Raw genomic sequence first — 13,981 nt, forward strand, 5'->3', positions numbered from 1 at the left:
CACTTACTTTCAATTGTTGCTTATTAATGCCTCCACATCAGTGTAGGCACAGGTGGAAAGAGGTGACAAAATACAAAGCAGTCAAGTCTCTACTTTTAGAAGCCAGGAAGAAAGCCTGAAGTTGAAAGTAGTAGCTAAGATCAGATACTTTTTGGAGTTTTAGTAGGTCTACGTTCCCCAGCCCACTTATAGGTCCCTGTGGGGCTGTCTGTAATTAACTACCTGTAGGCACCATGCAGAATTCTGAAAGAATCCATAACCTATTTGACCAAGTAATTACCCAAGAATACATTACTTGATGCAGAAACAATTTTCTCCCACTTGAACAGGGAACATTAACAAGTTTGGTTTAGGGCTAACAGAAAAAAAATTTGTTTTTCAGAGTGCTAAAAAGTTAAAATGGAAAAAAATTATTTTGTCAATTATACCTCAATACATTTTAGAGAAAGAAAATGCACATCTAATCTATTAAGTTCTACAATGAATGTTAAGTTTTCCCATCATGCTACAAAATTTTATGTGCTCACTGATAGGAGAAGCTTTTTTTTAATAAAAGACACAATGAAAGGTGAAAACCAATTCTGAAGGCCATATATTTATTTCAAATATTAAAATTGGTAATAGCAGTTAGTGCCCAATAATTAGCACTACTTTAAATTATTAATATGATTTAATGCTTATTCGAACAATAGCAATTAAAAGTTAAGACCAAGTTACAGAAACTTTTGGGGTAGTGATTTAAAAAATAACCAATATAGGCATTAGTTTTTCCAGTAAAGCATTTTTCTGCAAAATTAGGTTATTAAATGCTCTATTAAAAGTACCAGCTGAATATTCTATGAAATATTGCCTTGTACAAAGTTAACAATGCTTAATTATTTACCCTCTCAATCATAATCTATAGAAGAAACCATGCATGGGCCTCAGTTTACAGCTTAGTAATACCACTGATTATACAAACATTTTAAAACAGACAAACTTCCTTTGGAGAATGTAATTTTAAAAAATTACCTTTATAGAAATCCCTTCGAAAACTATTTTAACCAACTAAAAATTGTTTGTGTAAATAAGTTTACATTTACCTCTTGGACTTTTGGGAATGTAAATAACAAATAAAATACAAAGTGCACATACCACGCAAACTTCCAGTAGTTAAAAGTGCTCGAGCTTTGTCAGCTAAATCACTATTCAGAGTATTTCCCAACAGCAAAACATCAATGGCCTCTTGCTTGGAGCTGTCAAAGAAGTTATTCTGAATTGTCCGGGTAACAGACCGAGCACCATCTTTTAACTTTCCAGCCTGTTGAGAAAGTGAGAAAGAAAGGAGTACAGATTTTCATTTTAAATATTACTGATTTTACTCAGTAGGTAGTTTGAAATTTTAAATCAGTTTTATATGATTTGAATATGAAAAAGGAGCTAATCGTTCTATTTTGAATATACAGTCATGACAGTTAAAATGCCTCCAACATGTCACTGTTTCCTTTCTTCTTTTGGACTAAAGCTCTGCACAAAGAAATAAAAAAGCCCAGTGCTACAATCTCATCCAGTAATGACATCTAGAGCAATAAATGTTTAAAATTGCTTACTACAAAGGAAATAAACTGAAGTGAACTTATTTAAAACAAGACAATTCCTTCTTACAAGGTAATTTGTAAACTTCGGGATAAAATGGGTAAGGAGAAATGGGAGATAAAAGAAGATACACTGAGTTTAACTGCCCCTAGAAAAACTTCAAATTACTTTGGTAGTAGAAAAAGAAAATGGAAATTGCTCCCAAATAGCTTACATTAGTTAAAATTAAAACTAAACCTAAGAATGAAGGTCTAGTCTCAAAAGATATTTACAAGTACAGTTCACAAAAGAATATTACATGTAAACTACAGTTTGTATATTTTGAGTCATTTTATTGCCTATGCAAAAATACATCATAAAATAAGAAATTTATTCCTATAGTGAGAGTTGATTATAACTTTTAATGAATATATATTTTACTTAGGCATATCAGTTACCATAAGGATTTATTTTGATCTTACAGATTTTGATGACTGTCAAAACAAAAAACTTGTGACTTTTAGGAAATAACTTTAGTTTGCAATATGTAATTTTTACTCTTTAAAGAAATAACAGTAACTCTAGGCTTCTTTTTAGAATAAAGAGCCAAGTTTCTTAAACGCCACTAAATGAAGAACCAGTTTTCTTCAATGCCGTTAAATGAATGCTACTATATTTAATAAGCAATTAATGTTTGGCATTAAATGTTATTTCCTTCTATATAATAACATATGCAAATGACATTATTTGAAAAGACACTCACCATTCACATTATCAGGCAATTAATCAAAAGGAACCCAGAGAAAGGAAAAGAAAGAGCAGTTCAGATGTTAGATTTTAGTTCAATTCAGACTAGCATATTTAATGTATAAAATTTTATATCTGTATATGTTAAAGATAAAAGATCACTGAAAATATATGTAACCTCTGTACATACATTGTAGTACACACATTGTAGTCACTGCAGAAATAAAAAGGTAGAAGAATATCAAAGAATATTTTAAGCAACAGTTTGAGAATCAGCTTTTAATAGCAAGAATTATGTTCTTTCTTTAAAAGGAATAAATCAAAATTTAACAATTTCATGTTTACAAAAATAGGGACCACTTAAGAAGTAAATATTTGTAAAAGTCAATACAAATTATTTCTATGAGTTGAACAAAAGAAACTTTGCAGGTAAGGTCAATATCTCTGGGCAGAGGCATGGCGTATTATGAGACACAGAAGAGGAAGACTTGGAAATTAAAAGAAGACTTGGAGATCATGAATGGTCTTTAAAGAATTTCAGCTGCTATATGGAAGAAGCTGAACGAGAACTATAAAAGTGATAAATGTTCTCATTTCTATTCTTGAAATAATTTGAGGAATTGTGGAGAATTATAAAGTTGATAAATTCAAGTGAGGCCAGGATCCTTAAAAAGTTAAACAATATTTAAGAATATAAAATAATGAAAATTATCTCAAGTATTGTTCTAAACTCCCTCAATAAAGGCCAAATACTTGAGAAGAAAGTAGTGTGTAGATACTGCCAGGAAATAAAACGTAATGATGAAACAGACAATTATAATTAAGTCCGTTCTTTTTTTTCGGAACAGAGTCTCACTCTGTCACACAGGCTGGATGGAGTGCGGTGGCGTGATCTTGGCTCACTGTAACCTCCACCTCCTAGGATTCTCATGCCTCAAAACTCCTGAGGAGCTGGGATTTCAGGTGTGCACCACCACGCCCAGCTAGTATTTTGTATTTTCAGCAGAGATGGGGTTTCGCTATGTTGGCCAGGCTAGTCTAGAACTCCTGGCCTCAAGTGATCCACCTGCCTCAGCCTCCCAAAGTGCTGGGATTATAGGCGTGAGCCACTACACCTGGCCCATATCTCACACGTTGTTGGCACATCTTGATAGCCACCTTCCCAAGGTAAGATAAGTAAAGATCAATTATGCCCTAATGTTGGGTTCATAGTAAGCATTGCATAAACTGCTGATTGACTTATTTGTCCCAGTGGCATACATCACACATCTATTAACAGTACGCACTGTGTCAAGTGAAGGGAACACAAAGCCAAATAAGAGAGAACCCTTTATTAAGAGGTCTATGGTTTTAAAAATCATACTTGTAATCAAACAATACAAAAAGTAAAACAGATATACAAGGGAAAATCAGGAAAAAAAAAGAGCAATATATATCATCTTAGTGGATTGTCACTAAATGACTAGATATGTCATATATACATACTTCCCAAACTTAAGGAAATATCTATCTTCCACTTATTCACTAGTATCCACTGTGAAAGGAAGTATCAAAGAAGGCATAAAAGCACATTAAACAGAATTCTAAGACACATCTATTAACTTAAACCATCTATTAATTTTAAAAGGCCATTTAAAAGCTTTATGAAGAGAGGAAAAAGAGGATATTCTGTAATGTTAAGATAGATCTAGATCTACCTTCGCTTTCCCTTCAAGAGCTCCAGTTCCTGCATATATCTTACTGATTGAATCACCATTCACGGACCACATTGACCGAAAAACTTCTTGAAAGCGAGTCACCAACTGAGGCTTTTCAGCTAAACCAAGAGCTTCCAACTGTTTAGCTAGCATCTAAAACAGCAAAAGAGAAATTTTTATAAGTACATTAATATATTAATTGTAATATGGCTTTTAAGAACTACCAGAATCAAACCAAAAATTTATCGTGATAGCACTATTCGGGACTAGATTCTGAAAACACAACAGTTTACTAGGCTGAGTTATTTCCCATCATTTCAATTTTTTTTTTTTTTGAGGCGGAGTCTCTCTCTGTCGCCCCGACTGGAGTGCAGTGGCCGGATCTCAGCTCACTGCAAGCTCCGCCTCCCGGGTTTACGCCATTCTCCTGCCTCAGCCTCCGGAGTAGCTGGGACTACAGGCGCCCGCCACCTCGCCCGGCTAGTTTTTTTTTGTATTTTTAGTAGAGACGGGGTTTCACCGTGTTAGCCAGGATGGTCTCGATCTCCTGACCTCGTGATCCGCCCGTCTCGGCCTCCCAAAGTGCTGGGATTACAGGCTTGAGCCACCGCGCCCGGCCTCATTTCAATTTTTAAAGCAAATACTATATCAATGAAAACTACAAGTATTGATAAGGACTTCTTTCTGGTTAAATGACAAAATTTATCTTATTAAAGTATCCCTATAAATCAGAGTTGTTTACCTTGCCCACCTAAAATAATTCATCCATCAACAGTCTGCATTAGAACTGAGAAAAATGTTTACTTAGTTTACCTAAATAACTAGGTCTCTTTAATTTTTGGATTTGGCTTTATAAGTTTAAGTAGTTAAGGTAGGTAAAACAATATGGAAAAAAAGGAGTTGCTCTTAAATTGTCACAAAACAAAGAAAATAAGTAAAACCTCTGAATAAAGTCATGACAGCTTTTTATGCATAAAATCCTCATTGGTAATATATATAAGGAAGAACTGGGGGGAATAGCATGCAAGAAATTCAAGGACCTCTCAGCTTCCACAAGTCCCTATCACATATAACAATAAAAGTGTTCCAAAAAGTTACTGATCTTTATATGTATGAATTCTAGCCTAGAGTCAATGTTCAATCTTTATCCAATCTGTTTATCTGGAATCTAGTCATATTCTATGCCTTGCATTTTCACTTAACTCTTTCCAATTTATGTTTTATTTTATCATGTAAGTATGGTGATTATCCATAATTATAGAGAACCAAAGCTAAAATAATATTTTTTTAAAACCTTAAACTGGGTTCATTTAATTACAGAGCTGTTCTTTGCCAGCATGGAGAATAAAACAAAATAAGCTCCAGGGCCTCCTTTATCATTTAAATCTTTCTCTCTTCAAGGAACTGGGCAAAACTGATCTTACTTCTCTAGTAGTTGGGCTTTGTCTATCTTAGTGGCAAACTTTGTAAACTGTCAACCGTTTGCTATCCTAGGGAGTTTTCTAATTCCTAACTATCAACAGTGGAGAATCAGCTAAGTCAGATCCTAAAAACTAACATCTGTTATAATTTTGATGAAGAGATCCAAGTCTTTCAATAAGCTTATTATCAGAATCCATGTACATTTATTCAGCCACTTAAAACCAGAACTTGAAACAAATCCAAGCCAAGATAAGATAAACTCTTATCTAAATGACCAACATGCTTGCTTTCATTTTCTTGTTTCTGTCAAATTGTCTAAATAAATTACAAATAAACCTCAAAAACATACTTGAAAAAATCCAAACAGTAAAATTTATTTAGTTACATGGAAAATATATTCTATAATAGAGAATTTTATACACTGTACTTTCATTTTTGAGATAAAGAACCTCAGCTGCAAAGTAACTAATTAACCAATATTCAGGTCAAATTTAAGATCATTAACTAGAGGAAATAAGAACATGTAACTTCCTATTGCTGTTTTTTTTTTTTATAGCATTTGAGAACTATGTTAAGTTCTGATGGAACTAAACGAAGTTTAGCCACAGCCTTATAACCCTACCTTGCAGAAGAGGGAAGACTTAGAAAGCTCAGCATTGCTAAACAGTTTGTCAAATAGTTGAGACTGTGTTTATATTAGGCTGAATCTGATGGATAAGTAGTAAAGAAAAAAAAAAAGTTGCAAACAGCGACCTTATCACAGAAGTTGAATCACATTCATTTTCATTCTCACTAACTGGCATTTTCATCTGATCCTGTTTTTTATAACTACTAATTTGAAAACACCAAACAAACTGGATTGGGTTACAAATTGTCAAAAATATAGTCCTACATAATTGTACATGTGAAAATAGACCCTTCTTATCCTAAAATAGATTGTTAAAAGATAACACAGAGAATAAAAGGCCAAATACACACATACACCCACACCCACACGTATATATTTCCTCCAAAAAGACAGGGAAAAAATTGTTGAAATACTATAAACAGCAGATTTTAAAAGGGAGAATAAGGAACAACAGAAGTAGATAGACAGCTACCTAAAGAGAATATGAAGATCAGGTAAAGGAAATATTTAAATCAAAACAAAGTTTGGCCAAAAAAGAGACAGAGACTAGAAGTACAAAATGAAGTATAACATTACATATATTTTCTGAAACGTAATAAGAAACCTAAGTATTACAAAAGCACTTAAAAAGGCATATGATACAAGGCACATACATTTTAATTCATTTTTTTACCTCTAAGCCAAGAAATGCCTGCACACTATTTGTTCTATCAAGACAATCCAAGCAGTTTGTTCGAACTGTACCACTCTGGCATCTGTAACCAATAAAGTTAAATATCTAGTTTGGAACAAAAATAAAGCTAAAACAAACAGCAAATAATTGAGGTAATTAAAATGCAGCACCCACTTTCCCTTCCAACTTTTTACTATTACAGTATTCAAATATACAAAAAAAAAATTATGCTGTGAACATCCATATACCCACCATTTAAATTTGACAACTGTTAACATTTTGTCACATATTCTTCATTACATTATCTATCACTCACTTACTTTTAATTAGGCCAACAATTAGAAACTAAATACACATTCAGGTTTATGCTCTTACAGTTCTTTGCACATAAAACAAAACTATTTATGGAACAAAATTTTTTTTAAAGCTAAGATCTGTTATCTCTAATTACTGTGTCTACAGCATTGATGCTAAATAAAATACAAATTGAAAAATTAAAAATTTGAGCTTTCTGCACTCAAGTTTCCCTTAACCTATATTCTGAACTCTTTTAACATTTACTTTTCTCCTCTATTTCACATACAAAAACTGAAATTTAAATTATACTAAAGCAGACAGTAAACAATGTCTTTCACTTCTATTTGCATTTAATAGTCTTTACTGGCATCAAGAAATATTAAAACATAAGTTTTAAAAGAGAAGCAAAAGTTTCATATATAATAACATGAAGTATGAAGCCAGACAAATCCCAGTTCTAACACTTGTTAATTATGAGACTTGCAGCAGATGGGAAGGGACCTAACAATAGAGCCTATCCCTATAATTGTTATTGATACATGTTAAGACTTAAGTACACTGCCTGCTCCATAAAATGCGCTCACTAATGTAACCTCTTATTATTATTTGATGAATTCTAAAGAAAGAAAAACAAGTTTAAAATCAAGTATAGGATGGGTGAGATGGCTCATGCCTATAATCCTAGTACTTTGGGAGGCTGAGGCAGGTGGATCGCTTGAGCCCAGGAGTTTGAGCCCAGCCTGGGCAATACAGGGAGACCCCCGTCTCTACCAAAAAAAAAAAAAAAAAGCCAGGCATGGTGGCACACACCTGTAGTTCCAGCTACTCAGGAGGCTGAGGTGAGAGGATCTCCTGAAACCAGAAAGCAGAGGCTGCAGGGAGATGAGACTGCACCACTGCACACCAGCCTGGCAACAATGTGAGGTCCTATTTAGAAATAATAAAAATAAAACAAAAAGTTTAAAAGAAATTTTATTTGATTATAAACTTTAATTTTAAAAAGAAAATGTAAGAGTTCAACGTTAAGAATAATTTTTAATTATAGCAATGTTCCAATTCAAAGAACAGAGAAACAGGGAGAAACAGGGGAGTCAAACCTTTGAACTTCACTTCCATTGAAATAAAAAAATCCATAATCTAGAAACTTCTGGACTTGAGGTTTAAGGACACTGTGTAATTTTTCTGCCTTTCCTCCCTTAACCATTTGATGATAGTCAAAATTCACCATCTGGATATCAGCAGCATGTTCAGAAGCTTTCAAATGACTCTGAAAGTAAAAAGGCAAATATTCATCTAAATGAAAGTAAAAAGGCAAATATTCATCTAAATATTCATCACATTTCATTGACACTGGCAATAAATCTTTTCCCTGAAGTCTCACATACTATCCATCAGAGATAAGGTGACACAATTAACATCAGGGTACTTAAATAATATTCTCATCTGGTTTAGGAAATAAAAAATTGTTTCCAATTGCCAGCATTTTATTTTTACAACACAAATTTAATAACTATTTATACCTATTATAGAATCTCAAAATTATCTAAGACAAAGCCTATCAAAGACTGAAAGATTCATATTTTATAATTTCATTCAATACATACAAATATTTTTAAATTTTACCATAAAGTCACTCTGTAAAATATAATCTGTTTATTAACAATATTTCACAAGATTAAAATAACAGCTATATAATTAGGATGCTTTTGGACTTAGGAGATTGAACTTTAGAAAATGTTTTTTAACTATCTTAAGTTTACAATCATATGTAACACCATAATTTATACTAATTCATTATTAATTCAGTAAGTGCTTATTAAAATAATTTTTCTTTAGAAGTCAGGCAATTTGGGGGTTCCTTTTGACATGAAATTCTCAAGTTTTCCCTCATCAATGCAAGAAGGTATAGTGTTGCATGTATATAAATGCATTATTCACAATTCCATAGGTTAAAAACAATGACTATGGTTCTAGGAAGCAGGCAAAGCAATCAACAGATGAAGAAGGAAACTGCTATTTCTCTACTAGTGATAGATAAACTTTTGGCAAGGAGGGTATTTTTCTGTTTCTCTACAAAATAAAAAAGCAGATTAGAAAACAGTGTCATTTGCATTGAAAACTTTTCAGAATCCCAGTTTCAGCAACACTAGCTTAAATTGTTTCTTAATAGACCCAAAGAGTTCAAGTTTCCAACAAGTACCCAACCTTTTTCTTGGAAGTAATTTACTTCCTGGAAGAATCTGATTACCATATTATTTTATTTTTTACTACCATTCTAGGTGTCCATGGGCCAGAATGAAATAAGAAATGACCATACTTACCTGGAAAGCTTTACTTAACATATGTTCACCTTCCTTAGATCCAAGCAAATTTACTATTATTTGTTTACCATATAAGTTCTTAAGTGTTCTAAAATGCCTATTTAAGAAAGAAAGGAAATAAGCACATGTCAAATAAGAAGCCTAATTTTTTCAATAAACAAGAATCCATTATTAAATATAACTTATATGGTATTATTTTAAACACAGAATTGGAAAACTGGGTGCAAAATCATTGTACATGGTCTCAAAGCTGAATTTATGAAAACTCATGAATGCAATTTCCTCTCTGACTTATGGATACTGAGACTCCCATCCCTGCCGGAGCTGTGGAGACATCCAGCTTCTGCCTACTCTATGAGGCTGGCACCAGACAAGACAGACAACAGCCATAAGCTTGACTGGAAATGCAGTAAGGGCAGATGGCAAAGGGCTGCTGCTCTCATGTGAGGACATCATATACTCTGTTGAGGATTCAGAGGGACCTCCTTACTAGCTCCAGTCTTCAGAAAAATGGGCCCCAAATACGAGTCTTTTTTTCTTTCCAGCTTCTAACCATTCCAAAAGCTATGTAGAGCAATGCCACACAAAGAAATGTAACACAAACTACACCTATAATGTTAAATTTTCAAGAAGGTGCATTTATAAACATGAAACAAAATATACTTTCTTAAACTCAAAATGTCTAAAATATCATTTCAACATGTAATCAATATAAAACAACTATAGTTAACCTTTGAACAACACAGGTTTGAACTGTGCAAGTCCACTTATATATGGATTTTTTCAACTAAACAAGAATCAAAACTACAGTATTCCTGGCATGCAAAACCCATGAATATGAATGATGACTTCATAAGCATGCGTTCCACAGGGCTGACTATGGGACTTGAGTATGCACAGATTTTGGTATGTGAGGGTAGAACCAATACTCTGAGTATACCGAACATGATTTTACTAACGAGACACCTTACATTCTTTTTCATTTTTTAAGGCAGTCTTTGAAATCTAGTGTGCATTTTATACTTGCAGCACATCTCAACTGAGACTAGTCACACCTTTCAAGTGCCCAGCAGCTACATGTGGCTAGTGGTTGCTATACTGGACAATGTGCCCACAGAGGAAGTTTTAACGTCAAGAGATTAAGACCCACACTTCCAGCACTACCACCCCCAGAAGTCGTAACAGTAGGTGTCACTGTCTTTCAATTAAATTAGGAGTCAGAAGGAATTTTATTTAAAGCCAAAAAAGTTTGAAATGAATCAGCAAATATAAGTAGTCCCACTGCTTAGCAATATCAAAACTTAAAGCACTATGTAAAAATTGTCTTACCTGTCAAAAGCAGGTGCATTGGCCTCAAATCCCCTTGACATACGGACACGATGAGATCCCACCTTAGACAAGAAAAAATATATTTAATCAAACCAAAAACCAACATATAGACGAAAGAAATATCACTGCTTACAATATTTAACAATTTCTTTGCTGAACACACAGTTGTTAATCAAATAACTGATTTTCATTCATGATATGCTTTTAAAAAAAAAAGTTCCAGGGGATTTCCACTCCCCACCTTTATTTTTAAAAAACCAACCTCATCACAAAAAGAACTAGAAGTTACCTCATTATGAAATATTTGTAAACTAATAGGAATTTTTATTGACGAAAACTATTTTTAAAGGTGTTTTCATATATGTTACTTTAAGTTCAAACTACATGCCCTGTGTAACAGATAGTATTACCATTTGGGTAATTTAAAAAAAACTGAAATACCAACAGGTAAAATAACTTGCTCTCTGAGATCAACATAACTAATTCCAAAAGAGATTCAGATGAGATTTTATGTCTCTGACCTAAATTCCTACTCCTCCAAGCTGCCTACCAGTACAAATATCTATGTGTTTTTTTCTTCTGCTACATTGAATACTCTATTCACCTCTTCACCTCTCCCTCACCAAAAGTTCCACCAAATTGAGAATATCATTCCTTCCTGGAAAAGCAGACTTTCCAAGTCAACCTTGCCATCACCCAACTATAGTAATTGCACATTTTGCGGAATCAGAAATTTTGGGTTAAGCAAATTAAACAAGATGGAAAATATCTACCTATTGTATATTGTTATAATTTTTCTTTTCTTACATAGGAGAATAGCAGAGAGATGAGGCATAATTGAGAAAGATACAACATGCCAAGAAGAAGTATATAGGTGAGACCAGTTTATTTCTCTGAACTTCAATTTACACATTTCTCTCTGAGACTTTGGGATGAAGGTTGCCCAATCACAAGGATCACTGAGGCGGGCAAAAAAAAGTTGCCCAAAATTCATTCTTGCTAACCTGTGAACGAAGTGCTTTTTTTTTTTGAGACAGAGTCTCACTCTATTGCCAGGCTGGAGTGCACTGGTGTGATCTCGGCTCACTGCAACCTCCACTTCCCGGGTTCAAGCGATTCTCCTGCCTCAGCCTCCCGAGTAGTTGGGACTACAGGCACGCGCCACCACGGCTGGCTAATTTTTGTATTTTTAGTAAAGATGGGGTTTCACCATGTTGGCCAGGATGGGCTCGATCTCTTGACCTCGTGATCTGCCTGCCTTGGCCTCTCAAAAGTGCTGGGATTACAGGCATGAGCCACCGCGCCCCGCCCAAGGTGCTTTTAAAGAGGGTGTAAAAGGAGGGTTGTCAAATCAGTCATGCAATTTGACAAGTAAAACTAGAAAATAAACTCTAATATGCTCATCCAAATCCAAAACTGAATTAACAGTACAGTATTACCATTTCTTAAGCATTATATCCCTCACTGCACTAAGTCAGATAATCTAATGAGTGTTCTGATAACCAGGGGATTCTCTCTTTAATTTTTAAATAAGAAATCAATTAGCCTAATGTCACATCTGTGTTTTATTTTATAGTACTTAATAATCTTCATAAAAGTTTAAAATTTGAAAGATGTATGTCCCAGGACATTAAGCATTTTAGACTGCAGAAAACTCAGAAGAAGTTGATACTTTTTCTTTGGAGTAATCCCAGATTAATTGCCTATCACTCTATACAAGTTCAAGACTTGGCATTTTGTTTACTGATTCACATTTATTTTGCATAGTACTGCAATTGTGCATAAGGTGAAAACAATCCAGTTCTCACGTCTTCCAGGTAATGCCTGTGGTTGTTTCCCATCACTCTGTTCCCCAACACATACATACATCCAGCTATGTATCACAGCTCTCATAGCAATACACTGGCTAGACTAGATTAGATTTTTGTTTTTGTGTTATTAGAGACAGGGCCTCACTCTGTCAACCAAGCTGGAGTGCAGTGGTGCGATCACAGCTCACTGCAGCCTCAACCTCCCAGGCTCAAGGGATCCTCCCACCTCAGCCTGCTGAGTAGCTGAGGCTACAGGCACATGTCACCATGCCTGGATGATTTTTATTTTTTTATTTTTTTGTAGAACTGGGTGTCTATGTTGCCCAGGATGGTCTTGAACTCCTGGTCTCAAGTAATCCTCCCACCTTGGCCTCCTAGACTAGGTTTTATTACTCAACGCTGAAAGAAAAGTTTTACAATAAGAGAGCTGTTGCCAATTGTGATAAAAGTAGCACTCCAGAAAGTGTTAAGGCTTTAAATAACCATAACTTTACCCAATTAAAAAAAAGTTGCAGCCAGGCGTGGTGGCTCATACCTGTAATCCCAGTACTTTGGGAGGCCGAGGCAGGTGGATCACCTGAGGTCAGGAGTTCGAGACCGGCGGATCATCTGAAGTCAGGAGTTCGAGATCAGCCTGACCAACATGGTGAAACCCTGTCTCTACTAAAATACAAAAATTAGCTGGGCATGGTGGCACATGCCTGTAATCCCAGCTACTGGGGATGCTGAGGTAGGAGAATCACTTGAAGCCAGGAGGAGGAGGTTACAGTGAGCCAAGACTGTGCCATTGCACTCCAGTCTGGGAATAAGAAGAGCTAAATTCCATCTCGGTGGGGAAGAAAAAAGTTGCATTAAAGGTATTTTTAAAAATCATGTAATTGTGTGGTATGGAAAACCATTTTCCATCAATATTACTGCTTCATATTCACATATTTCTGAAATTTCAACCAAAAATTGGGCGTAGATCTCACAATGTTTACCATTTTTTGACTTATTGATATGGTTTGGATCTGTGTACCCCCCAAATCTCATGCTGAATTGTAATCCCGAGGTTGAAGATGGGGTCTGGTGGGAGGTGACTGAATCATGGGGGTGGAGTTCTCATGAATGGTTTAGTACTATGCCCCCTTGCACTGTTCTTATGCTAGTGAGTGAGTTCTCATGAGATCTGGTTGCTTAAAAGTATGTAGCACCTCCCTCTTATCTTTCTTTTGCTCCTGCTCCCACCATGTGAGACTCCTCGCTCCCGCTTTGCCTTCCGCCATGATCGGAAGCTTCCTGAAGCCTCCCCAGAAGCAGATGCTGCCATTCTTCCTGTACATCCTGCAGAACCATGAGCCAATTAAACCTCTTTCTTCATAAATTACTCAGAATCGGGTATTTCTTTATATCAATGTGAGAATGGACTAATAAACTGATATATACTGTAATGTAGTATAATAGTATACTGAGTATTGTAAGTTATAAATGCTTATTAAAGGTTCTTTTTTTTTTTTTTTTTT

The 13,981-nt window shown here is 34.8% G+C and overlaps 1 protein-coding gene across 5 annotated transcripts in view; it reads right to left on the reverse strand.

The window, feature by feature from the left end:
• SYNJ1 (synaptojanin 1) overlaps positions 1-13,981 on the reverse strand; it is a 106,781-nt gene that overhangs the window by 54,803 nt on the left and 37,997 nt on the right. For 4 of the 5 annotated variants that reach the window (XM_011960137.1, XM_011960136.1, XM_011960139.1 and 1 more), the window contains exons 7-12: positions 10,669-10,730; positions 9,340-9,436; positions 8,116-8,285; positions 6,722-6,803; positions 3,999-4,151; positions 1,135-1,291 (exon numbers count right to left, since the gene is read on the reverse strand). In XM_011960137.1, the coding sequence (XP_011815527.1) occupies positions 1,135-1,291; positions 3,999-4,151; positions 6,722-6,803; positions 8,116-8,285; positions 9,340-9,436; positions 10,669-10,730 (721 nt within the window). Of the gene's footprint in view, positions 1-1,134; positions 1,301-3,998; positions 4,152-6,721; positions 6,804-8,115; positions 8,286-9,339; positions 9,437-10,668; positions 10,731-13,981 lie in introns of all 5 variants that reach the window. The other variant, XM_011960138.1, reaches the window with a different exon arrangement.

Source organism: Colobus angolensis, unplaced genomic scaffold, assembly GCF_000951035.1.
Source record: "Colobus angolensis palliatus isolate OR3802 unplaced genomic scaffold, Cang.pa_1.0 Scaffold506, whole genome shotgun sequence".
NCBI classification, from domain to species: domain Eukaryota; kingdom Metazoa; phylum Chordata; class Mammalia; order Primates; family Cercopithecidae; genus Colobus; species Colobus angolensis.